The 27338-nt window shown below is 39.3% G+C and overlaps 1 protein-coding gene across 10 annotated transcripts in view; it reads right to left on the bottom strand.

Moving 5' to 3' along the window:
• Positions 1-27338, bottom strand: part of PIAS2 (protein inhibitor of activated STAT 2) — a 99598-nt gene that overhangs the window by 63931 nt on the left and 8329 nt on the right. For 8 of the 10 annotated variants that reach the window (XM_066353421.1, XM_066353416.1, XM_066353419.1 and 5 more), the window contains exon 2: positions 2076-2550. In XM_066353421.1, coding sequence (XP_066209518.1) covers positions 2076-2550 — 475 coding nt within the window. Of the gene's footprint in view, positions 1-2075; positions 2551-11965; positions 12053-21916; positions 22049-27338 lie in introns of those variants that run through there. The other 2 variants (XM_066353413.1, XM_066353415.1) reach the window with 2 other exon arrangements.

Raw genomic sequence — 27338 nt, 5'->3', positions numbered from 1 at the left:
CATTTCTTCGATCAATGTTTTATCCATCAGACATAATAAGACTAAATACATTAAGAAAATTATTTTTTCTCTTTAAGGAAGGCAGGATAAAATGTTTAATCCTTGTTTTAAAACAAGAATCAATTTATAATGTTTATAAAAACAATGATAGGGCTCCTGGAAAACATATATTTTTAGCTCAGGGGTAAAATGTTATATAAGCCCTGAGGTTATATATATTTCTTACATAGTAACTGAGAAAAGGCAGATTTTTCTAAGCCGCTCAACACAAAATACTTCTGGCATTATTTTACCTAAGCCAAATAAGACACAAAAGTTTTATTTAAGTAAACTTATAAAAAGCCTACTAGTTTTCTTTAACCTTATTGAATTTAATAAGAGAAACTATGAAGAATATAGAAAAGCAAGAATATTTCTATTTCTGAACAAAGCAGGAAAGTAAAGAGAGAAAGCAGAAGACTCCCCAGAGTTCACCCCTAGGTGTACCATAGAAGCTAATATGCATAGAAGACACATTACTGCATCTTCTCCGTCTTCCGTCTTTTCCCCCACATTCTACCCTGTCTCTGAAACACCCTGCACTGTAACCACAACCCCACAGAATCTCTTTATCTTCTCAGTCCTCACCTTGACCATATTCCGGAGGTAGCGTCACCTAAGCATATCACTAGTTTGAATCTTTCTCAAAACACATACAAAGAAATAAATCTGCAATAATTGTTTAGCAAAAAACGTATTTATAAGCCATGTCATTGTGTACTGGGAGCACTGGTATAAACCAAAAATCTATGACAAAGGAAGAAATAAAATTAATTATGGAAACATTTTAACTAGATAAATGAAGCTGTAAAAAAGTTTAAAGATGAAAATAAAAATCTTCAAAAAAAAGTGAGAAACTAGGTAATAAACATTTAAAATTTTTGCTTGTTATTAATTCTAGAGATAAAAATAATCTAGAGACACAAGTTTTTATCCATAAAAAGCAAAAAGATTTTTTAATAACATCCACTAGAGGCAGGAAGTAATGTGAAATGAGAGACATTCTCTCACTTTGTGTAATTTAAACTAGCACAGCTCTTCTGGAAACTAATTTAGCAATGTTATCAAGAGTCTACAATGTTCTTACTCTTTGATGCAATAATCCTACAGACAGGACCTTATACAAATAATATAAGGCAAACAAATACAGAATCTTTATTTCAAAATGAATGTAATGAAGGGATAAAAAGCATTATTCTACCTGGCTGGTTCAGTATTATTAAATAAAAACAAAACAAGGAGAAAGGGTCTGGGAAAAGCATAGCCACTTTGGCCTGCCAACTGATCATGCGACATGGACTCCATTAAACAGCTCTGCCCCTCAAAATTTCCTTCTGGTGCAACCAAGATATACTACAGTATAATCCTACACAAAGGAAAAAAGCAAAGAAAAAGAAAATAATCTCCCAGGTTAACTATGAAATACCACTTCTCAAACAATTTATTTTATCATTAAAACCTAATACCTCTGTATATCTATAATTTCACTAGGCAGTAAGAATTTATGCCATTACAACAGAGAAGTTATCAACTTAGGTAAAAATTTGTTAAAAACACACACATCAACTCTAAGTAATATGATAAAATTTATTAAATATTCTGAGCAGTTGATGAATATTAAACAAAAAGCTAAAAAAAGTATGTCAAACTCCCTGTGCCACTTTAGAAAAAAATTAAATATAAAAGGTTTATTTCATAGGAAAGTCTTTTAAAAGCTATGTTAAATAGAAATTAAGTCTCGTTGTAAAAATATCAAAAGAAAAACACGGAATCACAGGCAATAAGATTTGTGTCTGTTGCCATACATATATACACAAAGCAATTTGAGTTCTAAGCTATAAAAATGCAAATTATATGCATCAACAGTTTTATATTAGAATTTAGTCATGTGATTGCCAATGCTTTTTTTATCCATACATTTAAACATTTAGCATTAATCCTCAATTTTATTATATTAACAACAAATTTTGAATCAATAGCTGAAGGTTTCTTGCTTTATTTCTTGTCCAGAAGAAATGCATTTGTCTAACACTTACCTAAACTTGTGGGCTTGATGAGAACATCAAGAACATCATAAAAGGGCAAGTTTTTTAATTGCACATCAGGATGGACAGGAGGAATTGGGGGAGATGGCTGCTGCATCTCAAACGAGGGCTTAGTATCTTGAAGCAACACAGAACCTACAGGGGAGGACGGTGAGTGAGGTGTAATTGAAGTGGAAGGCAACGTGTGGATTCCAGCCACAGCCAAGTCAGATTCTACAGGTGAGGAGCTACCATCCAAACTGAAAACTGATGATTTAATTGTGGATAAATCAGGAAGTCCTTCGAGAGTCCGTGGGTATCGACGTCTATACAATTCTCGGATTTTAATCTGAACCGCAGGGCTGCAGCCGCTCTTCAATAAATGCAACGCCCTCATCAGGAGGTCATGCTTGCGTCCACTTTTATTCCGTCCAGCAAAGCCTAGTAACACTTGTAGTTCAGAAACCCTAAAACTAGAAACCATATTCTAAAAGGGGGGGAAAAAAAAAAGACGTAAGCTAATAGTCACCCACAGCATATAAAACCCCTATTTAAAATAGACTATTAAAAATAAAAAAATTTAAAATATATACTATAAAATCTTATTTTCCCAATATTCTATTAAGTAGCATGGTCTACTAACCAATATTTCCAAATAACAGGTTAGAATCTTTCCTGTTTATTCTGCTAGCCCCATCCCACCAAGTTACATTCAACTTATGTTGTTCATTACATTTTGTTATACTCTTAATTTTGATAGTCTATTGGTTTCTATTAACGTCCTCGTTATGTTTATTATCAAGTAAAAACTTGTATTTGCTTTATGATTATGAATTTTACAACCAATAAAAATGTTCCTTTCTAAAACTAAGCCCTACTAATACATGTTTGTTATAGTATTATAACCAATTAACCAAGCAATTAGATTTTTACAACACTATATACATAATTTCTGCTGTTAAGTTGTAAATCTATAAAATCAAGACAGATTGGTGATCCAAAATCCAATGAATATTTTACCCCAACTCAAATATTGAGGAACAGACAATATAAGAAAATGATTTTTAAAAATTAAAGCTAAAAATCCATATAACTTATTTTGCAGACAAACATCTAGAATGACTCAAGTTCCCAAGTGAATATCCAATGAGGAAAAGACCTTTGAAGAACAATGGAATGAGTGGTCACAAATCTCAAATGCAAGATTCCCTCCAAGCCACTCTTTATTGACTTGTTTTTGAGTGTAAAATGAAGCTAACAGGTAGTTTCTGCTTCAGATCTTACTATCTATTTATTCAACAACAACAATCTAGAACAGGGGTCCCCAAACTTTTTACACAGGGGGCCAGTTCACTGTCCCTCAGACCATTGGAGGGCCGGACTATAAAAAAAAACTATGAACAAATCCCTATGCACACTGCACATATCTTATTTTAAAGTAAAAAAAAAACAAGACGGGAACAAATACAATATTTAAAATAAAGAACAAGTAAATTTAAATCAACAAACTGACCAGTGTTTCAATGGGAACTATGAGCCTGCTTTTGGCTAGTGAGATGGTCAATGTCCAGTTCCATATTTGTCACTGCTAGCCGTAACAAGTGATATGACGCGCTTCCGGAGCCGTGATGCGTGCATCCTGCGTCACCGGAAGTAGTACTGTACGTGAGCGACGCCCTGCTTTGCAGTACCGCCACATACAGTACTCCAGGAGCTCCTCTCACTGACCACCAATGAAACAGGTGCCCCTTCCGGAAGTGCGGTGGGGGCCGGATAAACGGCCTCAGGGGGCCGCATGTGGCCCGCAGTTTGGGGACCCCTGATCTAGAATGTACTTTTAGTCAGTTGCTACCCTCATAAATCCATTTACTCAGTGATTTTCAGTCAATTCTGAACTCAAGAGGTAACCCATGTGTGGGTCAGATTTAGTTGTAAACATGTGCACCACCGTTCCAGAAAGAAGAGTAAAACATAGAGGTGACCAAATGCCCTTTCAGAAGAAGACTACGCTTTCCCTAAGGAAACTTTCCCCCACCTCTCCTCCTCAGTGCTGCACACCCCACAGCTACCTGGGACTCCTTCTCAACCTGGTAGGTATACAGGGGCAATACCTGCAGCTGGCACTGATTCATAATAGGGAAATTCCACTGTTCTGTACCTTTAGGTCTCATTGACAGCCCAGAAGCAATTGTTTAAAAACTCTTCTTGGTTTTTAAATAACTGTTGGGAATAATATTTGCTACTTTTCTGAACTGCAAACAAATTTAAATGTATCAAATACAGCTGCATATAAAAGCTATAGCATAATTACTTCATCTGCTATGTCTCCATATTGTACAGGTAAGAGAATTATTAAATTGTAATCCTAGCAACATTTTTTATACTCTTGATCACCACTGACCAACCAAAGTAGGAACCACATACATAATTCTAATTCTTTTAGTAGCAATATTAAAATAATTCTAATATGCTCTATCCAACATATCAAAAGTATTTTCAACATGAAATCAATTTTTATAATTTAAAAATAATCTGTTTAAAGTGTCAATGAGATTTCCCCCCATACTAACTCTTCAATATCCAGTGTGTATTTTGCACTTATAGCACATCTCAATTCTGAGTAACCACATGTCAAGTGCTTAAAAGCCACATGTGGCTAGTAGCTACCACACTGGACAATGCAGCTCTCTAAACGACTCTTGCATATCAACATATTATGATCATTATACTTGAACTCACTTCATTTCTTCCATTTGTTAAGATGATTTTATTTATCTTACCCCTAATGTTATGGACAATAAAGATTAAAAATAACAAAAATGGAAAACAAGTAAGTTCTTGGCCTATCTCACACAACATACCTGTTACAGTTTTAACATTTAATCAATGTTTCATACATAAAAAGGACTATGACAGCTTTTCAGAAAGTGTCTTCCCAAAAAATACAATGCATCCTCCCAAAAGTCCCCAATCCTAATTAAAGTTTGCTCATATTACAGTAAAGAACATTAAATCATGGAGAACACTAACACCAACAATGGCAGTCCTGTGAAAACAAGATATCCATGATTCTTCCTAAAGAAATATAACTAACTTGGAAGCCTGACCAGGCAGTGACGCAGTGGATAGAGCGTCGGACTGGGATGCGAAGACCCAGGTTTGAGACCCCAAGGTCGCCAGCTTGAGTGAGGGCTCATCTGGTTTGAGCAAAAGCTCACCAGCTTGAGCCCAAGGTTGCTGGCTCCAGCAAGGGGTTACTCAGTCTGGTGAAGGCTCACAGTCAAGGCACGTATGAGAAAGCAATCAATGAACAACTAAGGTGTTGCAATGCGCAATGAAAAACTAATGATTGATGCTTCTCATTTCTCCGTTCCTGTCTGTCTGTCCCTGTCTATCCCTCTCTCTGACTCTGTCTCTGTGGGGAAATAAAATTTTTTTTAAAAATATATATAACTAACTTGGAATTCACTACTTTGTTTCCCTCTTTCCTTCTGCTCAGCAAAGGAAACAAAACCATCAACAAAATAAAAAGGCAACCTACTGAATGAGAGAAACTATCTGTAAATCATATCTGATAAGATGTAACAGATATAGTCCTGAGGTATGAATAAAGTACTCACACAACCCAAAGGCGAAAAACAAAAACAAACAAAACAAAAAACAAAAAAACTACACACATGATTTAAAGAATAGGAAGATCTGAATACACAGATGGCCAAAAGGAACATAAAAAGATGTCAGCATCACTAATCATTAGGGAAATGCAAATCAAAACCACAATGAGCCTGACCAGACAGTGGCGCAGTGGATAGAGCCTTGGACTGGGATGCAGAGGACCCAGGTTCGAGACCCTGAGGTCGCCAGCTTGAGCGCGGGCTCATCTGGTTTGAGCAAAGCTCACCAGCTTGGACTCAAGGTTGCTAGCTTGAGCAAGGGGTTACTCGGTCTGCTGAAGGCCCACGGTCAAGGCACATATGAGAAAGCAATCAATGAACAACTAAGGTGTCGGAATGAAAAACTGATAATTGATGCTTCTCATCTCTCTCCGTTCCTGTCTGTCTGTCCCTATCTATCCCTCTCTCTGACTCTGTAAAAAAAAAAAAAAGACCCCATCACCACAACAAAAACCACAATAAGATATTACCACACACCTGTGAGGTAACAGAAAGACTAGAAATAACAAGGATTAAGGAACATGTTACTAAACAAAGTATGTAATATGACATGTGGTGATGAACAGAATTGGCAAAAACAAAGGAGAAAAAGAAAACAGCTAGTAAAGATGTAGACTGCAATTTAATGGAGGGAAGGTCTCACTGTGAAGGACAATAAGTAACTGAAATATGAAAAAGTACCCAATGGATAGTGGAGGAAGAAAAGCATTCCAAGGCATAGGACACAGCAGGTACATAAGTCCTGATGAAGAATGCATGCTTAAAAAATTAAAGGGAAAGTGAAAAGCCCATCACTGCTGAAGAGAGTAACCTAAAGGAATGACTATTAAGACAGAAGGATGAGCAAATAAAATGATAAACCTGAGTGAAATGATTACCCTAAACACACATTTACCATATAGAACCATAATATCAAACCTGTAAGACTATGAAAAGATAGAAAAAAAACGCTAGGCAACAATGGCATGCATATGAGTCGGCAGAGTGGTGAACAGTTTATAAATATTGCTATAGGTGAGAAAGAAAAGGATAGTAATTTTAGACTTGCAAACATGCATTAAAACTTTAAGAAAAATAACTCGTGGAAACTTCAAGAGTGAGAAAGCAAGGCTGGTACAATGTTTGAAAATCAATGTAGTACACCTAATTAATAGCTAAAAAAAAAAGGTAATCACATGATCACGTTAACCAATGCATAAAAGGCATGCCACTCATAATAAAAATTCTCAAAAAAAATAGTAGGAATAGAGAACTTCCTCCACTTCATAGAACCCACAAAAACACCTAGAGCTAACATACTTAATTCCCTCTAAGATTGAGAATGAGGCAAGGATGTCTTCTTACCACTCTCAATCAGCATAGTGCTGTAACTTCTAGCTGGTGGAAAAGGACAAGAAATAGAAATAGAAGGCGTACAGTTAGAAAGAAAAAAATAAAACTGCCTGTATTTGCAGATCCCAAGGAATCTACAAAACTCCTACAACTAGGAAATGAGTTCAGTAAGCTCTCAGGATACAAGAACAACACAGAAATACCAACCACACCTCTATATACTAAGAACATATAGAAGGAAGTTAAAAACACAATACCATTTATAATCTCTCCGAAGAAAATGAAAATACATGTTGTTAAACATAAGAAAACATGTACAGGGCTTATATTCTGAAAACTACAAAACACTAATGAAAAAACGTCTAATATCTAGGCTCTGGCCAGTTGGCTCAGTGGTAGAGCGTCAGTCAGCCTGGCGTGCAGGAGTCCTGGGTTCGCTTTCCGGCCAGGGCACACAGGAGAAGCGCCCATCTGCTTCTCCACCCCTCCCCCTTTCCTTCCTCTCTGTCTCTCACTTCCCCTCCCGCAGCCAAGGCTCCATTGAAGTAAAGTTGGCCTGGGGCTCTGGATGCAACAGAGCATCGCCCCCTGGTGGGCATGCCGGGTGGATCCCGGTAGGGCGCATGTGGGAGTCTGTCTGACTGCCTCCCTATTTCCAACTTCAGAAAAATACAAAAAAAAAAAAAAAAAGTATAATATCTAAATAAATGTATTCTTCATGGATTGGAAGATTCAACAATGTAACACCACCAATTTTCCCTAAGCATATATATATATATATATATATATATATATATATATATAGATTTAATACCATTCCTACCAAGACCTTTTATAGATATAGTTAAGATTATTCTAAAATTTATATGGAACCGACATACTCTTTTTGATCAATGTCACCCCATTACATTTAATTTTCTAAATAAAAAAAATTTACAAGGAATGGCAAAGGAACTAAAAAAGCACTACAACAATTATGAAAAAGAATAGAGAGGATCAGTCTATCTCATTTCACAACTTAGCTCAGTAATCAAGACTTTGTGGTATTAGCAAAGACAAGGCACATAGGTCAATGGAACAGAATCAAGAACCAAGAAATATGCCCAATATGCCTAAACCGTTTTTGACAAAGTTACAAAAGTAACTAAATGGAGGAAAGACAGCATTTCAACAAATGATGCTGGAGCAAGTGCACACCAACAGACAAAAAAATAAACTTGCACCTTAGTCTAAAATTTTATATAAAAATTAACTCCAAATTGATCAAGAACTTAAATGTTAGAACACAGCTATAAAAAACTTTTTGAAGAAAAACAAAAAATAAAATCTTTAGACAAAGAGTTCTCAGACTTGACATTACATAGCAAGATCTACAAAAAGAAAAACGACACATTGGATTTCACCAAAATTAAAAATTTGTGTTCTGCAATACCCTGTTAAAAGGATGAAAGAAGAATCAATAGGCTTGGAGAAAATATTTGCAAACCATATGTCCAACAAAGGACTAGTCTCTAGAATATATCTAAAACTCTAAAATTCAACAGAAAACAAACAGTCCATTGAGAAAAAGGACAAAAGACAGACATTTCACCAGTGAGGATATATAGATTAAAAATAAACACATTAAAATATCTCCAGTATCTTTAGCCATTAAGAAAATGCAAATTAAAACCTCACTAGACACATCCCAGAATGACTAAAATGAAAAGAAGTGATAACACTAAATGCTGACAAGGATACAGGGAAATTGGATCACTCCATACATTGTTGGTAGGAATTTAAAATAGTATAGCCACTCTAGGAAAGTCTGACAAGTTCTTAAAAAAACTATATATACAATGACCATACAATCCAGTAATTGTACTCCTGGGAATTTATCCTAGAGAAATGAAAACTTATATTCACAAAATACATATGCACAAATCTTTATATCACTTGCATTTGTAGTAGCCAAACACTGTAAACAATCTAGATGCCTTTAGGAATTGAATGGTTAAACAAATCCATTCTATGAAATTCTACTCAGTAATAAAAAGGGATGAATTACTGATATATATAACAACATGAATTTCCAGAGAATTATAATGAATGAAAGAAAAACTAACTGAAAAGTGACATATGATTACATTTTTATAACATTCTTGAAAAAACAAAATTGTAGAAACAAAGATAAGTGGGCCCCAGAGATTGAAGGGAAAAAAGAAAGTGGGTGTGGCTATAAAAATGACAATATGAGGGGTCCTTGTGGTGATGAAAATGATTTGTATCTTGACTGGGTCAATGTCAACTTCCTTGTTGTGATATAGTACTATAGTTTTGCAAGATACTACCTTTGGGGAAACTGGGTAAAGTGTACATAGAAGGTCTCTGTATTATTTCTTACAATTGTAAATGAATTGACAATTTAATAAAAAGTTTAATTTAAAATTACAAAGACCAAGACTATCAGGCAGATGTTCTTAAATTCAGTAATATGATATTCACAAGAGACAAAACTAAAATAAAAACACAAAAATGTAAGAGAATATTTTAAATCAGCCAAAATTAGCTGACAAAAAAAAAAATTAAAAAAAAAAAACAACAAACCAGTGAAGGTACAGTAATAACAGTAGCATGCAATATAAAAAAGCATTTCTAGGCATTAAAAAAGTCACTATAGGCCCTGGCCGGTTGGCTCAGCGGTAGAGCGTTGGCCTAGCGTGCGGAGGACCCGGGTTCGATTCCCGGCCAGGGCACACAGGAGAAGCGCCCATTTGCTTCTCCACCCCTCCGCCACGCTTTCCTCTCTGTCTCTCTCTTCCCCTTCCGCAGCCAAGGCTCCATTGGAGCAAAGATGGCCCGGGCGCTGGGGATGGCTCTGTGGCCTCTGCCTCAGGCGCTAGAGTGGCTCTGGTCGCAACATGGCGACGCCCAGGATGGGCAGATTATCGCCCCCTGGTGGGCAGAGCGTAGCCCCTGGTGGGCGTGCCGGGTGGATCCCCGTCGGGCGCATGCGGGAGTCTGTCTGACTGTCTCTCCCCGTTTCCAGCTTCAGAAAAATGAAAAAAAAAAAAAAAAAGTCACTATACATAGTAAAAGTTCCAATTCAAAGGGAAAAGATAAAGTTTAAAAATTTCATGTAATAGTAACAATTTTAAAGTATGCTTTAAAAATTGACAGAATAGGGGAAAATACCATTCTAGTAAAAGATGAACATTCTGCTCTCTAAATACACAAAGATACAAGATTTGAACAATACAATTAACAAGCCTAACTACTGGACATATAAAAATCTTTACACCAACAATTAGAGAGCTCACATTCTCTTCAAATAAAAACAAAAATTATAAAAACTGGCAACACAGTCTCAATACATTTCAAAGGAGGGGTGTAGCATACAGATCACCCCACAACACAAAATTACACATCAATAACTAAAGAAACTCCTCTATGTTTGAAAATAAAATTTTCTTTTAAAATAAATGATTGGGCCTGGCCAGCTGGTTTAGTGATTAGAGCACTGACCTGGCATATGGACATCCCAGGTTCGGTTCCCAGTCGGACACACAAGAGAAGCGACCATCTGTTTCTCTTCCCCTCCCGATGCCCCTTCTCTCCCTTTCTCTCTCTCAGCCAGTGATAGACTGGTTCAAGTGTTGGACCAGCATGGAGAATACCTCAGTTGATTCGAGCATCAGCCTCAGATGGGGATTGCCAGATAGATACCAGTCAGGGCGCATGCAAGAATCTAACTATCTCTCCTCCTCTCACTGAAAGTAATTAATTTAATTAATGATAAACTAAAAAATTCACAGAATAGAAAAATATTCATTAGTGAAAATAATGAAAATATTGCACATCAAAAATTATGTGACACAGGAAAGCAATACATAGAAATTCCAAGTCTTACTTGAGGTAGTGAACACACAATACAGTGTACAGATGATATGTTCTCAAGTTGTGCACCTGGAACCTGTGTAATTTTGTTAACTACTGTTACCCAATAAAGTCAATAAAAAGGGGGTGGAGGATTCCTGGCTGTCAACGCCTATGTTAAAATTTTCAAAATAAGCAAGGTGTCCAACTTAAAAATCAGAAAAAGAACACAAACCCAAGGTAAGTATAAAAAAAGAAATGAGCAGAAATTAATAAAGTGGTGGAAGGATACATTTAAGAGCATATAAGACAAAAACAGGATTCTTCGAAGTCTTTAAAAATCGGCAAACTTTCATCTTTTAACACAAATCAAGGAAAAGAAATTCTTTTAAAAAGATAAAAGGAACATCAACTACAGGTACTACAAAATTAGTGACTAACAAATTAATGCCATAAATCCAAGAACATGGATGAATTGGACAACTTTCTGTAAAAGTAAAACCTACCAAAATCAGTTTGAAAATTGAAAATATATACAAACAATCCTACAACCAAAGCAATTCAAACAGTGGTAGTGTCCCACAAAGAAAACACCAGCAACAATTTTACAAGGGGGTTCTACCACACACTTAAGAAATTGATCATTCTAATCTTACATCAATTCTTCCAGAAAAATAAGAGAAAAAAGTACATCTATTTTAAATTATAAGTCAACATTACATGTTATTAAAGGCAAAAATCCTGAATTAACTATTTTCAAACTGAGTCCAATAGAAAAAGAGACAGAGAGATCAAGGTTGACTTTATACTGTAAACACAGGTTGATTTAAATATTAGGAAATAAGTCAATGTATTTCACCATGTTAACAAATTACAGAAGAAAAATATTAATAGGTTACAGATAAAAAGATATCCTCTCAAAAGATACAGAAAAGGCTTCTGATAAAATTCATCATCATTTTTTAAACCAGTAACAGAAAGGAACATCCTTAACCTGGAAAGATTATCTACAATAAACCTACAGCAAGCATCATACTTAACTGAAACTCTGAAAGCATTTCCTTTAAAATCAGGAACAAGATCAGGATGCCCCCATCACCGCTTCTATTCAACATTGTACTGGAGATCCTAGCCAGCACATTAAGACAAGAAAAAGAAAGAAGAAAAAAAAGCATAAGAATTGGAAAGGAGGAAACAGAGAGGTCATTATTCACAGATAGGTCTGTCTAAACAGAAAACCCAAAAGAATTCTATAGATAATTCATCACGATTAGGAGTATAGACAGATTATTATACAAAGTCAAATTTTACTACTACACACCAAGATAGAAAATATAATTATAAAAAGATAGCATTTATGATTTGATACAAACATAGGGTACCTAGAAATAAATCGAACAAAATATCTGCAATAGTTTAGTTGAAGAAAATTATAAAATTTTATTGACATTATAAATGACCACAAATTCATGATTAAGAAAACTTAGTAACAAAATGTTAACTTTCCAATGCATTTCCCACCAAAATCCCAATAGGCTGTGTGTGTATCCATGTAACTGAAAAAGGTGACTCTAAAATTATATGGAGAAACTGTCAAGCAGCGTCTTGAAGAACTACAATGCAGGACTTTGACACTGACCAGACTTTTCAAACCAGCCCTCGCTGTGAAAACCTAAAAACTAAACATAATATAAAACTAATTTGTTTGAAGGCATGCAACAATAATACAAAGGCAGCAAGGACCTGAATGAGCGGCCAAGGCTGTGGGCTAAGAAGGGAAGCCTAAAACACTGGATGCTTCTTTTCCCTTGGAGATATTTGCCAATTGGAAAAGGGCAATGGGGAGGTTGAGAAGCCAAATGGAACTCTGAATAAAATTACAGGGCTGGGGAAATGAGAAGTTATTTGCAAAATATAACCTGTAACAACTGGTATCTGGGATATATAATAAACTCCTACAAATAAGTATGAAAACTGCTTTTTACTTAAAAAAATTTTTTTTTTTACATTTCTTTTGAATGCTGATGAACAGGAGACAGGAGACACCAAATCTTTTTCGCCTGCAAACTACTACCTTCTTTATTAGATCCTGCTAATATACTGTTTTGTCTTTTTCCAAATAGTTCCAGATATATGGAAAAGATTTATATAGGCGGCTGGGGATCCTCAAACCCCTCAGCGAGATCTTCTGAGCATGGCTTTTAAGATACTAGAGGCAGAAAAAACCCAATAGAGATCAGGGGAACTACCAGCTTTTAGGATACGCCCTTAAAGGCTCCAACGCCCCAAAGGGGTCTCCTAGGATGCCATCTGGGTCCTGCTTCAATAGTGGAAAGGAAGGTCATTGAGCTAAAGCCTGCCAGGCTTACATGCCTCTACTGTGAGGAAACAGGGACACTGGAAGGTAGGCTTCCCCCTCACTCCTCTAAGGGAGGGTTCAGTCTCTTCCAGCCCTGCTCCAGCCACCTATGACCTAACCTTGCCCAGAAAGCTGGGGTTTGCCACTGAAGGCTGAAGGTGCCCAGGGCCGTCGGCCCCATCTACGACACTGTGGACGAGCCCAGGGTATTTCTTCCAAGAAGCAGGTACACTGATCTCATTTGCACAAGGGCCACTTAACTATGTTTTGCCTGAATAGTCAGGTTTTTTATTCTTCCCTCAAAGATCTCTGTTGTGGGTGTTGATAGTCCTATGTTCTGCTGCTTTGCTTAATATATAGTGTTTCCTTTATCCCTCCTATCTCAGTGCCCCACTCATATTTCAGGCTGGGACCTACTCCTAATTTAGAGCTCTCTTTCCCCCTTTTGCCAACTTGTATTATGAATCTACCTTTGCCACCCAGCTTAGTGTATCCCAAGGTTCTCTTTACCATGCCACAGTCGCAGAGCTCCAGGGAAAAGCTACCTGGTCTCATCTCTCCAGGCAGAGAACAGAAGCTCATATCCACGCATGCTGCAAATGGCTTCTCCAGTCTACCTGAATCATTACCAGCTAGAAGCAGCGGTCACTGGGACTTGGACATGAGCTGCAAAGTATAGAATGGTGACAACAATTCCAGTGCCATGCGGACTTTTCCTGGACTCCTGCTCCCTGTGACAGATCCTAACAGACTGAACTGTGGTTGGGTTGCATTTTTCAGGGATTTGACATGGTGATGGGGCCAACTTGGACTTAGTGAACATGTTAAGGACACTACTCTTTTATGGATTCTTGCTGTATGGGCCAAGAGTTTGCTTAAAGGCTTTTAATCACTGTAAAAAAAAAATAGAAGGCTGGATAAAGAAGATAGGGCACATATACACCATGGTATACTAGTCAGCTAGAAGAAATGACATCGGATCGCTTACAGCAGATTGGTGGAATCTTGATAACATTATGCGGAGTGAAATAAGCGAATCAGAAAAAAAACAAGAACTACAGGATTCCATACATTGGTGGGACATAAAAGTGAGACTAAGACACATGGACAGGAGTGTGGTGGTTACGAGAGGTGGGGGGAGGGACGGAGGGAGGGGGGAGGGGGAGGGGTACAAAGAAAACTGGATAGAGGGTGACGGAGGACGATCTCTCTTTGGGTGATGGGTATGCAACAGAACTAAATGACAAAATAACCTGGAAATGTTTTCTTTGAATATATGTACCCTGATTTATTGATGTCACCCCATTTAAATAAAAATTTATTTATTAAAAAAAAAAAAGTGAAATCTGCACCAAATAAAAGGAAAACTCTCCCCCCCCCCAAAAAAAGTATGAAAACAACACAGATCATGGCCCAATATAAAAATGGGCAAAAAACTTGGGGATTGGGGAGCAACATCACAAAAGATATCCATATGGCCAATAAGAATATTGAAAAATATATATATTGAAAAGAGTTTAATATCATTACTTGTTATGGGGAATATAAAATGCAAATTAAAACCACTAAACATCAACTGAAATGTCTGAAATTAAAAGAGGGGAAAAGAGACCCTGGCCAGTTGGCTCAGAGGTAGAGTGTCGGCCCAGTGTGTGGAAGTCCCGGGTTTGATTCCCGGCAAGGGCACACAGGAGAAGCAGCCATCTGCTTCTCCACCCTTCCCCCTCTCCTTTCTCTCCAACTCTCTCTTCCCCTCCTGTAGCCAAGGCTCCACTGGACCAGAGTTAGCCCAGGTGCTGAGGATGGCTCCATGGCCTCCACCTCAGGCGCTAGAATGGCTCCAGTTGCAATGGTGCAATGCCCCAGATGACCAGAGCATCGCCCCTTAGTGAGATTGCTGGGTGGATCCTGGTCAGGCACATGTAGGAGTCTATCTCTCTGCCTCCCTACTTCTCACTTCAGAAAAATACAGAAAAAAAAAAAAAAGAGTGGACAAGAAAGAACATGGAGCAACTGGTACTCTATTATTTTGCTAGTGAAAGGGAATGAACAAACTATGTACAACAATATGTATGATACTCAGAAAAGAAGAAGGGAGGCAGGGAAGATAAAGCTCTTATACATTAAAAATATAATTACTGAAATAAGTTCTATAGAAAAGTTCAAAGACAAAATCAAGGAACGCTTCCAGAGTATAATAAATAAAACTTCAATCCAGGAAATCCAACATTCACCTGTCAAGAGTCTTAAGAGAAAACAGGAAAGGAGGAAAAAATTATCACAGAAGATAATTCTCCAAACCCAGAGTTTTAGAAATGAAAAGGTACCCATCAGAAGGAATGAAAAAAGCCTAAAACTAAACATATTTAACAAACCAAAGATAAAGAGATCACCATAAAGATTGTAAAAGAATTTAATACATTTTGTGATATAATCAAGATTTGCTTTTACTGACCTATATGAAAAATTACATGGAAAGCTCTGCATATTTGTTAGGTTTATATTGTTTTCTGCAAAATATTAAAAAAAAAAAACCCACAAAAAACCTTAGTTTCAAACCATTTTTCCAAAGCCTGACCAGGCAGTGGCGCAGTGGATAAGAGCGTCGGACTGGGATGCGGAAGGACCCAGGTTCAAGACCCGGAGGTTGCCAACTTGAGCACGGGCTCATCTGGTTTGAGCAAAAAGCTCACCAGCTTGGACCCAAGGTCACTGGCTCGAGCAAGGGGTTACTCAGTCTGCTGAAGGTCCGCGGTCATGGCACATACGAGAAAGCAATCGAACAACTAAGGTGTCGCAAGGAAAAACTGATAATTGATGCTTCTCATCTCTCTCCGTTCCTGTCTGTCTGTCCCTATCTATCCCTCTATCTGACTTTCTCTGTCCCTGGAGGGAAAAAAAAAAATTAACAAACCATTTTTCCAAAAAGTCTAGGAAAAAGGCCACATTACCAGGAGGTTCAAAATGAATATTCATAGAAAATAGTTTGGACTAGGATACCAATGAATTCCACATAACACTTTTACTTCAACTTTCCAGTTACTTATTTTGAGGTACCTGAATAAAAATAGACAATTTGTCAAGACAACCCAATGGGAAAAGAACTGTCTTTTAAAAAAAAAATAGTGCTGGGAAAACTGGATTATCTACATGAAAAAACAGCTGAATCCTTGCCCTGGTGCTCGAGAGTAGGCCCAGTATGTGGAAGTCCTGGGTTCAATTCCCAGTCAGGGCTCACAGAAGAAGCGACCTTCTGCTTCTCCTCTTCTTCCCCCTTCTCTCTCTCTTTTTCTTTCTCTCCCCATCCCATAGTCGTAACTGGAAAAGTTTAAGCAAAGTTGGCCCTGGGCACTGAGGATGACTCCACCACCTCACCTCAGGCACTAAAATAACTCAGTTGCTAAGCAACAAACAGTGGCCTCAGATGGGCAGAGTCGAGTCCCATAGGGGGCTTGTGAGAGGGCACAGCAGGAGTCTGTCTCTCTCACCCACCTCTCATTTAATTAAAAAAAAAAAAAAAAAGAAGAGGTTGAATTCCTATCTTACATCATAAACAACATTTAACTCAAAATGGATTGATCACCTAAATGTAAAAGCTAAAACTATAGATATAAATATAAGCTCTTAGATGAAAACAGGCATCAATCTTTATGACACTGGCTTAGGCAATGGTTTCTTTCTTAGATGGTATCAAAAGCAACAAAAATAAATAAACTTTGTCAAAATTAAAAACTTTTGTGCTTCAAAGTATACTAGCAAGAATGTGAAAAGACAGTCCACAAAAAAGAATGAAACATGCAAATCATATCTGATCAAGAACTTATATCTAGAATAAAAAACTTAAAACGTAATTAAAAAAAACAACCCAATTTTAAAAATGGGCAAAAGGTTAGAAAGAGAATTCTCTAAATAAGATATAAAATGTCCAATAAGCACATGAGAAGATGCTCACTATCATTAGTCATCACAGAAATGCAAATCAAAACTGCAATTGAGACACTACTTCACACCCATGAATTAAAGATGTGGAAACATTAGAACACTTATATACTGTTTATGAGAATGTAAAATGGTGCAGCAGTTTTGTTAAACAGTATGGGAGTTCCTCAAAAACTTAAACATATAGCTACCACATGACCCAGGAATCCCACTCCCAGATAACTACCCAAGAGAATTAAAAACTAGGTTCACACAAAACTATAAACTTGTAGATGAGCCTGACCAGGCGGTGGCGCAGTGGACAGAGTGTTGAACTACGATGAGGAAGATCCAGGTTGGAGACCCCGAGGTCACCAGCTTGAGCGCGGGCTCATCTGGTTTAAGCAAAGCTCACCAGCTCGGACTCAAGGTCTCTGGCTTGAGCAAGGGGTTACTTGGTCTGCTGAAGGCCCACACTCAAGGCACATATGAGAAAGCAATCAATGAACTAAGGTGTCGGAATGAAAAACTGATGATTGATGCTCTCATTTCTCTCTGTTCCTGTCTGTCCCTATCTATCCCTCTCCCTGACTCTGTAAAACAAACAAAAAAAAACACCAAAAAAAAATTGTGTAGATGAATACTAGTCAAAAAGTAGAAACAACCCAAATGTACAAAAATTCATATATGGATGAACAAAATTTTGTGGAATATTATTCACTCATAAAAAGAAATCAAGGCCCTGGCCGGTTGGCTCAGCGGTAGAGCGTCGGCCTAGCGTGCGGAGGACCCGGGTTCGATTCCCGGCCAGGGCACACAGGAGAAGCGCCCATTTGCTTCTCCACCCCTCCGCCGCGCTTTCCTCTCTGTCTCTCTCTTCCCCTCCCGCAGCCAAGGCTCCATTGGAGCAAAGATGGCCCGGGCGCTGGGGATGGCTCTGTGGCCTCTGCCTCAGGCGCTAGAGTGGCTCTGGTCGCAACATGGCGACGCCCAGGATGGGCAGAGCATCGCCCCCTGGTGGGCAGAGCATCGCCCCTGGTGGGTGTGCCGGGTGGATCCCGGTCGGGCGCATGCGGGAGTCTGTCTGACTGTCTCTCCCCGTTTCCAGCTTCAGAAAAATGAAAAGAAAAAAAAAAAAAAAAAAAAAAAAAAAAAAAAAAAAAAGAAATCAAGTACTAATACATGCTACAACATGAATTAATCTTGAAAAGGCTACGTTAAATGAGAGACGCCACCTGTATGAGTCTATTTCCATGAAATGTTCAGAACAGTCAAATCCAAAGAGATAGAAAGTACATTAGTGAATACTGAGGGCTGAGCGAAAGAGGATATAGGGAGTCACTGCTAATGGGCATAAAGTTTTTTAGGGATGATAAAAATATTCTGGAACCAGATATTGGTGATGGTTGCACAACTTTGTGAACAGACCAGAATCATCAAATTAAATACTTTTACAGCCCTGGCAGGTTGGCTCAGTGATAGAGCGTCGGCCCGCTGTGTGGAAATCCCAGGTTTGATTCCCGGCACGGCCACACAGGAGAAGCGCCCATCTGCTTCACCATCCTTCCCCCTTTCCTTCCTCTCTTGCTCTTTCTTCACCTCCCACAGCCGAGACTTCACTAGAGCAAAGTTGGCCCAGGTGCTGAGGACGGCTCTATGGCCTCCGCCTCAGGCACTAGAATGGCTCTAGCCACAATGGAGCAATGCCCCAGATGGGCAGAGCATCGCCCCCTGGTGGGGCATGCAGGGTAGATCCTGATCAGGCACATGCGGGGAGTCTGACTGCCTCCTCATTTCTAACTTCGGAAAAATACAAAATACATACATACATACATACTTTTACAGGCTGAATTTTATTTTATAATAAATTATATCTAAATTTAAAAAAAAATTAAAGGCTAAGCTCCAATCCAGATACACAAATGCAAAAATGCTGAGAAAAAAAAGAAACATGAGAATGTAATATACTTAGAAAAATGTCAGCTTTATAGGAAAGATAGCAGGTGAGGTGCAGACCTAAGTAGCAAACAAATGCAAAAGTGTCAACTATACGCAACATCATCTGGTTAACTATTAGAAATCATCTACTTCATTTTAATTTAAATACAGTTGATCCTTGACTAATGCAGGTTTGAACTGTGCAAGTCCACTTATATATGGATTTTTTTCCATGGGTTTCACATCTGTGGATTCAATCAACCACGGTTCAAAAACAGTATTTTTTCATTCCCAACTGCAGTTTCCTAAGCAGATTTAAAACAGTTTTTGCAGTATGGAGTTTCCTCAAAAAATTAAAAATGCAACTGCCTTATGACCCAGAGATTCTACTTCTGGGGAATTATTAAAAAAGAAACAAAAACACTAATTCAAAAGAATACATGCACCCCTATATTCATTGCATTATTTACAAGAGCCAAGATATAGAAGCAGCCCAAGTGCCAAATCAATAGAAGTGGATAAAAAGCTGTGGTACATAAATACAATGAAATATTGCTTGGCCATTTGTGACAACATGGATGGACCTAGAGAATATTATGCTCAGTAAAATAAGTGAGTCAGAGAAAGACATATACTATATGATTTCACTTACATGTGGGATCTAAAGAACAAAATAAATGAACAAACAAAACTGAAACAGTCGCTCAGACACAGAGCAAACTAGTGGTTGTCAGAGGAGAGGAGGACTGGGGGAACTGGGTGAAAGAGGTAAAGGGATTAAGAAGCACAAGCTGGTATTACAAAATAGTCATGGGGATGCAAGTAAAGCCTAGGGAATATAGTCAATAATAATGTGATAACTACGCATGGTACTGGTTGGGCTACTGAAAGTATCAAGAACATTCTGTAAAGTATAGATATGATTGTCTAACCACTAAGCTATACACCTAAAACCATATCTTTATTATATGCGGCTTAAGTGTCTGTTTGTCGCCGATAGCTTATTGGTTGCTTGCGTAACTGTACTAGCCAATGGGGTGAAGTTGCCACGGCTGAACACAAATTGAGTGGGTCAGGGGGAAGGTGAACATTTGTTTGCATTGGCAATCATCTGCTTTTGAAACAATTTAAGGCTGAACGCAAATTGAGCGTGTCAGGGGGAAGGTGAACATTTGTTTGCATTGGCAATCATCTGTTTTACATAAAAACTACGTCTTAACGTAATTTCTTTTAAGAATGCCTCCTAGAAAATACAGCACTGAAGAGGAGAGAAAAGGAGCTAAAGCTACACAAAAACGGCTTTCTCAACAAAAAGAAACCACTGAGCAGAGAAAGACAAGGCTTGCTTCAGTCACAGAGCAAATGCGTCTTTCTCGGCAAAATGAGACTGATGAGCATAGAGAAACAAGGCTTGCCTCAGGTGCAAGACAAAAAAGCCTGTCTCGACAAAATGAGTCCCTTGGACGAAGGCAGGAGAGAAATGCAAAAACACGACAGAATAATGCTGACCGAAACGCAAAAAAGATTAAAACAGTTACAAACGGAGAAATTTTAATTTCTAGAACAGTGGTCATTTTGTATGACTGCCAGGCTTTCTTGTACAATAATATTGAAAGTAAACTGTAATTTAAAAATAAGGTTGGGGTGCATATGGGAGTCTATCTCCCCTCATTTCACTTAAAAAAATAAATAAAATTTTAAAGTGCTTAGTAAATATTTATTAAAAAATTAATTGATAAAAGGACTAAATGAATTAATATATGAAAAAAGAAATAGTTTTTGATCTGTGGTTGGTTGAATCTGTTGTATATTTGAAGAGCCTATTGCAGAGTCAAAAGACAAATTGTCACCCTGGCCGGTTGGCTCAGTGGTAGAGCGTCGGCCTGGTGTGCAGGAGTCCCGGGTTCGATTTCCAACCAAGGTACACAGGGGAAGCGCCCATCTGCTTCTCCGTCCCTCCCCCTCTCCTTCTTCTCTGTCTCTCTCTTCCCCTCCCTCAGCCGAGGCTCCACTGGAGCAAAGTTGGCCCAGGCGCTGAGGATGGCTCCATGGCCTCTGCCTCAGACGCTAGAATGGCTCTGGTCGCAACAGAGCAACACCCCAGATGGGCAGAGTATCGCCCCCTGGTGGGCATGCTGGGTGGATCCCGGTCGGGCACATGCGGGAGTCTGTCTGACTGCCTCCCCATTTCCAGCTTCAGAAAAATACAAAAAAACAGAAACAAAAAACACAAAAAAAAGACAAATTTTCAACTGTGCAGGAGTCAAGAGCCCCTAACCCCTGTGTTGTTCAAGAGTTAAACGTATTTCGTTTTGAATATGCTTTCATAGACATAATCTCAAGTGAAGTCCTCCCGGAAATTTGAATTGTATCTGTTAATAGCTTTGAATCATATGGTAGATTCTGTTATATCTATCATTTCTATTAAACTATTTCCTTGAGGGGGTGGGCAGGAGGAGGGATGAGGACCTCTAAACTCAAATACCCCCTTCCCAATTTCCCTGTGTAACCCAACAGCACCTGAAGCTAACAGGATGTAAAGTCCTGCTAGGTGTAAGGAACTGAATACTCAAGCCTTCTAGTCAGAAAATCTCCTGTTACAAATTACTTAAGACTCTTAATTAATATAACAGATCTTCTGTTACCCTGGCCAGGTCGCTCAGTTGGTTAGAGCACTGTCCCAGTATGCCAAGGTTGTAGGTTTGATCCTTAGTAGGGACACTTGGCCCTCTCTCTCTAAAATCAACAAATAATTTTAAAAAAATTTTTAGCCTGACCTGCGGTGGCGCAGTGGATAAAGCCTCGACCTAAAATGCTGAGGTCGCTGGTTCAAAACCCTGGGCTTGCCTGTTCAAGGCACATATGGGAGTTGATGCTTTCTGCTGCTCCTCCCTTTCTCTCTCTCTCTCCTCTCTAAAATGAATAAATAATTAAAAAAATTTTTTTAAAGATCTGTTAACTTAGCCAGTATCTACTGTTAAATTAATTAAACAAGGAGTCCATTAGACAGGCTCAAATGCTGCAGCATCTAATTGTTAGTAAATCAAGATCTAAGCCTGTAAATACCTAAGGACAACAATCACAAACAGCCAACTAGGGCGTAAACTATAGCCAGGCAATAATTTCCTTACTTTGCTTTTTACCTTTTCTCTATGAAAGTTTTTTCCCAGCTTCTAACCACTTCCAGTTTGGTACTACCCAATTTTCATCATGGTTTTTGCTTAAATAAATTCCTAAAATTTTAATATGCCTGTTTATCTTTTAACACCTGGTGTCAAATGCAGAACCCAATGAAACCCCCCCCCCCCCCCCCCCGGCAACAACCCTCAAAAGCAACCTGGTGAATTCACTGCTTTCTCGACGCATCTGGAAGTCACAGGTAGTAAGTAAGTACCTCTTAAATCAGAGTTCCACCACTTTTGTGTTTAAAAGAGGTCTTCAAATTTATTTGATAATTTCTCATGAATGGGTCTGAGGTTAGCAGACTTAAAAGAAACCAGATTGGGTCTAGGGTTGGACTGGGTTCAACTTAAGATCCAGTGCTTAGAAAGAGAAAAATGGGTTTCTCTGAATCCACACAAAAGTCTTCCATCTGGGACCCCTGGCTAACAGTATGTTTAAGAATTATGAGCCCAACCTGACCAGGGGTGGCGCAGAGGATAGAGTCGACCTGGGATTCTGAGAACCCAGGTTTGAAACCCAAGATTGCTGGTTTGAGAGCAGGCTCACCAGCTTGAGCGTGGGGTCATAAACATGACCCCATGGTCACTGGCTTAAAACCCAAGGTTACTGGCTTGAGCAAGGGGTCACTGGCTCAAATGGTCTAGAGAAAAAAGGGTCCCGAATTGGAGTGTATTTTTTATTGGTATACAGAAATGTCTAAGAAACTAAGTGAATCAAAAATTACCTCTAAAAGATTCTTTACAAAAGGCAAATGAAGAATTTAAGGAACAAGCTGACAAAATCTAAAATGAAGTATCAACTAATTTGACGCTGATTCCTTCATTTTACCCTCTCCTTAAACATTCTCAACCTACTAATCCCTTTACTTCATTGCCTTTTCACTTTGAAGATGAGGCAGAAGTTAATTGTCTTTTGAAATGAGGCCCTGCACTGAGCTAGGAATACCAGCTTCTCAATGGTCAAAGATTGAACTTGGGCCATCCTCAAAGTACTGTATTTCCAAGCTCTAAAGAGAATCATCAAAAACATTATAAGGCCTGGAAATAGAGGCATTGGGGAAAAAAAAAAATTATAAGGCCTGACCGGGCGGTGGCGCAGTGGATAGAGCATCGGACTGGGATGCAGAGGACCCAGGTTCGAGACCCCGAGGTCGCCAGCTTGAGCGCAGGCTCAACTGGCTTGAGCAAAAAGCTCACCAGCTTAGACTCAAGGTCGCTGGCTTGAGCAAGGGGTTTCTCGGTCTGCTGAAGGCCCATGGTCAAGGCACATATGAAAAAGCAATCAATGAACAACTAAGGTGTCACAGCGAAAAACTGATGATTGATGCTTCTCATCTCTCTCCATCCCTGTCTGTCCCTCTCTCTGACTCTCTCTCTGTCCCTGTAAAACAAACAAAAAAACATTATAAGGAATTTAGAATTCTAATTAGAGTTTACAATCTGAAACTCCCAGATCTCTACCAATTTATCTATATAACATTAGGACCTGGCGACACCTGTAATGAATGGCTGAAATCACATGGGAAGATCCCAAGAGCAATATTAAAGACCCACATTCAAGTTACTTGTAGCCCAAATCCTGCTAGAAAAATAGCCCAAGACTTACTCGAAAGTACTGACAAGGTATTTCTTTAAAAAACTAATTAGTCTATCATTCAACCTTGCAAACAAAAAAAAGAACCAATCTCAGACTACAACACAAGACTGGAACCCTTTGAACATTCTGGGCTTTCTTTATTAAACGCAAGTGCAAAAAAGCCCTGACTTCCTTATTCATTAGCAGGCTCCAGTCTGAACCAAGTAGACAAGAGACCCAGATGGGCTGGAAAGTTGTCCCTCTTGATGAATCAGCTGACCATTTTGAAAAAACCTTGTAGGTAAAAATTTTTTTGTTTGTATTTTTCTGAAGCTGGAAACGGGGACAGACAGTCAGACAGGCTCCTGCATGCGCCGACCAGGATCCACCCAGCACGCCCACCAGGGGGCGATGCTCTGTCGCGACCAGAGCCACTCCAGCGCCTGGGGCAGAGGCCAAGGAGCCATCCCCAGCACCCAGGCCATCTTTGCTCCAATGGAGCCTTGGCTGCGGGAGGGGAAGAGAGAGACAGAGAGGAAGGAGAAGGGGAGGGGTGGAGAAGCAGATGGGCGCTTCTCCTGTGTGCCCTGGCCGGGAATCGAACCCGGGACTGCTGCAAGCCAGGCCAACGCTCTACCACTGAGCCAACCGGCCAGGGCCGTAGGTAAAATTTTAAAATCAGTAAATGTATGGCCCTGCAGTTACAACAGCTCCAGAGGCCAAGAGGAGAGGACTTCCACATACACATTTCAAGCCAGAACCTAAAAGTTCTCCAGTCAGAAATACCGTGCCCTGAAAAGTCTGCCTTTATTGTCAACAACCAGGGCACGGGAAAAGGAAATCACCCCTACTTGAACCCATCATTTAATAGACTTCTACCTTTTGCCAGACTGCTCTTCCATTAGGGGGGTATTAAAAATTTTGATTACCAAAGTTAAGAATCATTGATGGGGCACCAACGGATCCTTCAGGAAGCTGCTCCCCATGATACCTCAAATGAGCAAGGGGAAACTAAGATAAAAACTAATGAAAAATCTTGCAGTTTGGTGGATATTAGAGCCACTTTATCTACTTTCATAAAACAGCAAATTCTTAGGAGTAAAGAGAATATTTCTGTAGTGGGAGTTTCTAAACTAATTCAAAGGGTACCTGTGTTTAAATAAGTCCAGAAAACACTAAGGCCATTTTGGGGAAAACATACTTTTCTTCTGTGTGACACTTCCCCATTAACCTGTTAGGTTGAGATATGCTTTCTAAATCGAGGAGGCATGTTGGGCAGATAAAATGTATTATGCTCACTTTGTTAAAGATAACGCTGCCCACGAGGAGGCTGTTGCCCAGGTGATATTAATGTGTGTCTCTGTGGGCAGGCAGAATCCTTGTAGCCTGGGGCTTGGTTTTGGGATTAAGCCTTTCCCACCCTTTTTGATGTGGGGCGGCACAATCCAATCATGCCTCAGAGAAGTGACTTTGTATTAGAGCAGGGGTCCCCAAACTTTTTACACAGGGGGCCAGTTCACACTGTCCCTCCGACCGTTGGAGGGCCGGACTACAAAAAAAAAAAAAAAACTATGAACAAATCCCTATGCACACTGCCCATATCTTATTTTAAAGTAAAGAAACAAAACAGGAACAAATACAATATTTAAAATATAAAGAACAAGTAAATTTAAATCAACAAACTGACCAGTATTTCAATGGGAACTATGGGCCTGCTTTTGGCTAATGAGATGGTCAATGTCCGGTTCCATATTTGTCACTGCTAGCCGTAACAAGTGATATGACGCGCTTCTGGAGCCGTGATGCGTGCATCCTGCGTCACCGGAAGTAGTACTGTACGTGAGTGATGTCGTGCTTTGCGGCGCCGCCACAACAGTGCTCCTCTCACTGACCACCAATGAAAGAGGTGCCCCTTCTGGAAGTGCGGTGGGGGCCAGAAAAATGGTCTCAGGGGGCCGCATGTGACCCGAGGGCCGTAGTTTAGGGACCCCTGTATTAGAGACTTCCCTATTTTGTATACTGGTTTAAAGGTTTGGATCTCTACACTATAAAATAGGGGCAGAACGGGAGCTTGCTCTCTTGGTTCCTGGGATGATTAGCATGAGAGAGCAGAGGGAGCAGAGCAGAGAGCAGCGGAAAGAGGCCATGTGGCCAGGAGAAGCAGCCAAGATGGCGGAGTGCTGAGTGAGACGCCAGTTTGTGCAGAGTTTGTATCTGGGATAAGGAAGGAGATGGGGAACTGAGGAGAATAAGGCTGGTGAGCTAGAAACTTTTGATTCTAGGAAACTCGGATAAGTCAGTGGCTTTGTAATCACTGAATGTGAGTGGGTTTTGGAACCCAGTGTGTGTTTTTACTTGCCCGCCGGGTGCAAGCTAGAATGAAAGAAAATGGCCTATCAGTTTTGGGCTCCATTGTTTCTTTACCGACTGTCCGAATCCAATGCGAACCTGCGTGAGCCGGGCTACTGTGATGGCCCTGGCCGTGGCTGCTGGCTTTACAAGGCATTTAACATTTAACTAAGAAGGAGAAATTATCTTAGAATTTCCTAACTTTCTTGAGCTTGAATTGTTCTGTTCCTCTATAAGCAGGAACTGAGGAAATTGAGAAAGTCTGAAAGCCCCAATTTCTCAAGAAGTCCCTGAATGCCTATGAGCTTCTTCTTCAACTGACAAGGGTAATATTAAGAGCTGAACCCATAAAAATCCAAACGGATCATTCCAAACCCTTGCCTAAATTCCCTCAATTCCAACTAACACCAGAGGGTATCCTAGGGCTCTCACCAACTGTAGAAGACTTAATTAAGCAAGGACCTATAATTCCACGCACTAGTCCCTCTAACACTCCAATTTTACCCATTTAAAACCAAATGGATGAGGTTGGTAATTTGCTGAATGCAATGAATAAAACTGTGATACCAAGGTTCCCTGTAGTTCCAAATTCCAAAACCTTGTTATCTAATGTAGTGATTTTCAACCTTTTTTGAGCCGCGGCACATTTTTTACATTTACAAAATCCTGGGGCACACCACGGACCAAATTGACACAAAATGACACTCTAACACAGTACATATTATACATATAGTTAGTAATATAGTTTCTAAATGTATTTATACTCAGTGTGAAACCTGGGCCTGTTTCAATGAACACAAAAGGGATAGCCTGGCAGAAATGGTAGAAAGACACACACGAAGCTCTTCCTCAACAGTTCTCAGTCTCTCCTCTGTTTTTAGTTTTTATGGCAGTGAAGCTTGAGAAGCTCAGCTCACATAGATATGTGGTTGAAAACAGGAGCAATGTCAAAATAGCTTTGTTGGCCAGAATGGGGAACTCCTTGGCAACAGATAGCCAAAAACTGTCCAAAGGAAGATCAGCAAACTTTAGCTTTAAAGTTAGATAACATTGTGATGCATTGTATATCACCCGCTGCGGGGGCCTCTTTTA

The sequence above is a fragment of the Saccopteryx leptura genome, chromosome 11 (genome assembly GCF_036850995.1).
Source record: "Saccopteryx leptura isolate mSacLep1 chromosome 11, mSacLep1_pri_phased_curated, whole genome shotgun sequence".
Lineage (NCBI taxonomy): Eukaryota > Metazoa > Chordata > Mammalia > Chiroptera > Emballonuridae > Saccopteryx > Saccopteryx leptura.
This window is presented reverse-complemented; position numbering and strand designations above follow the sequence as displayed.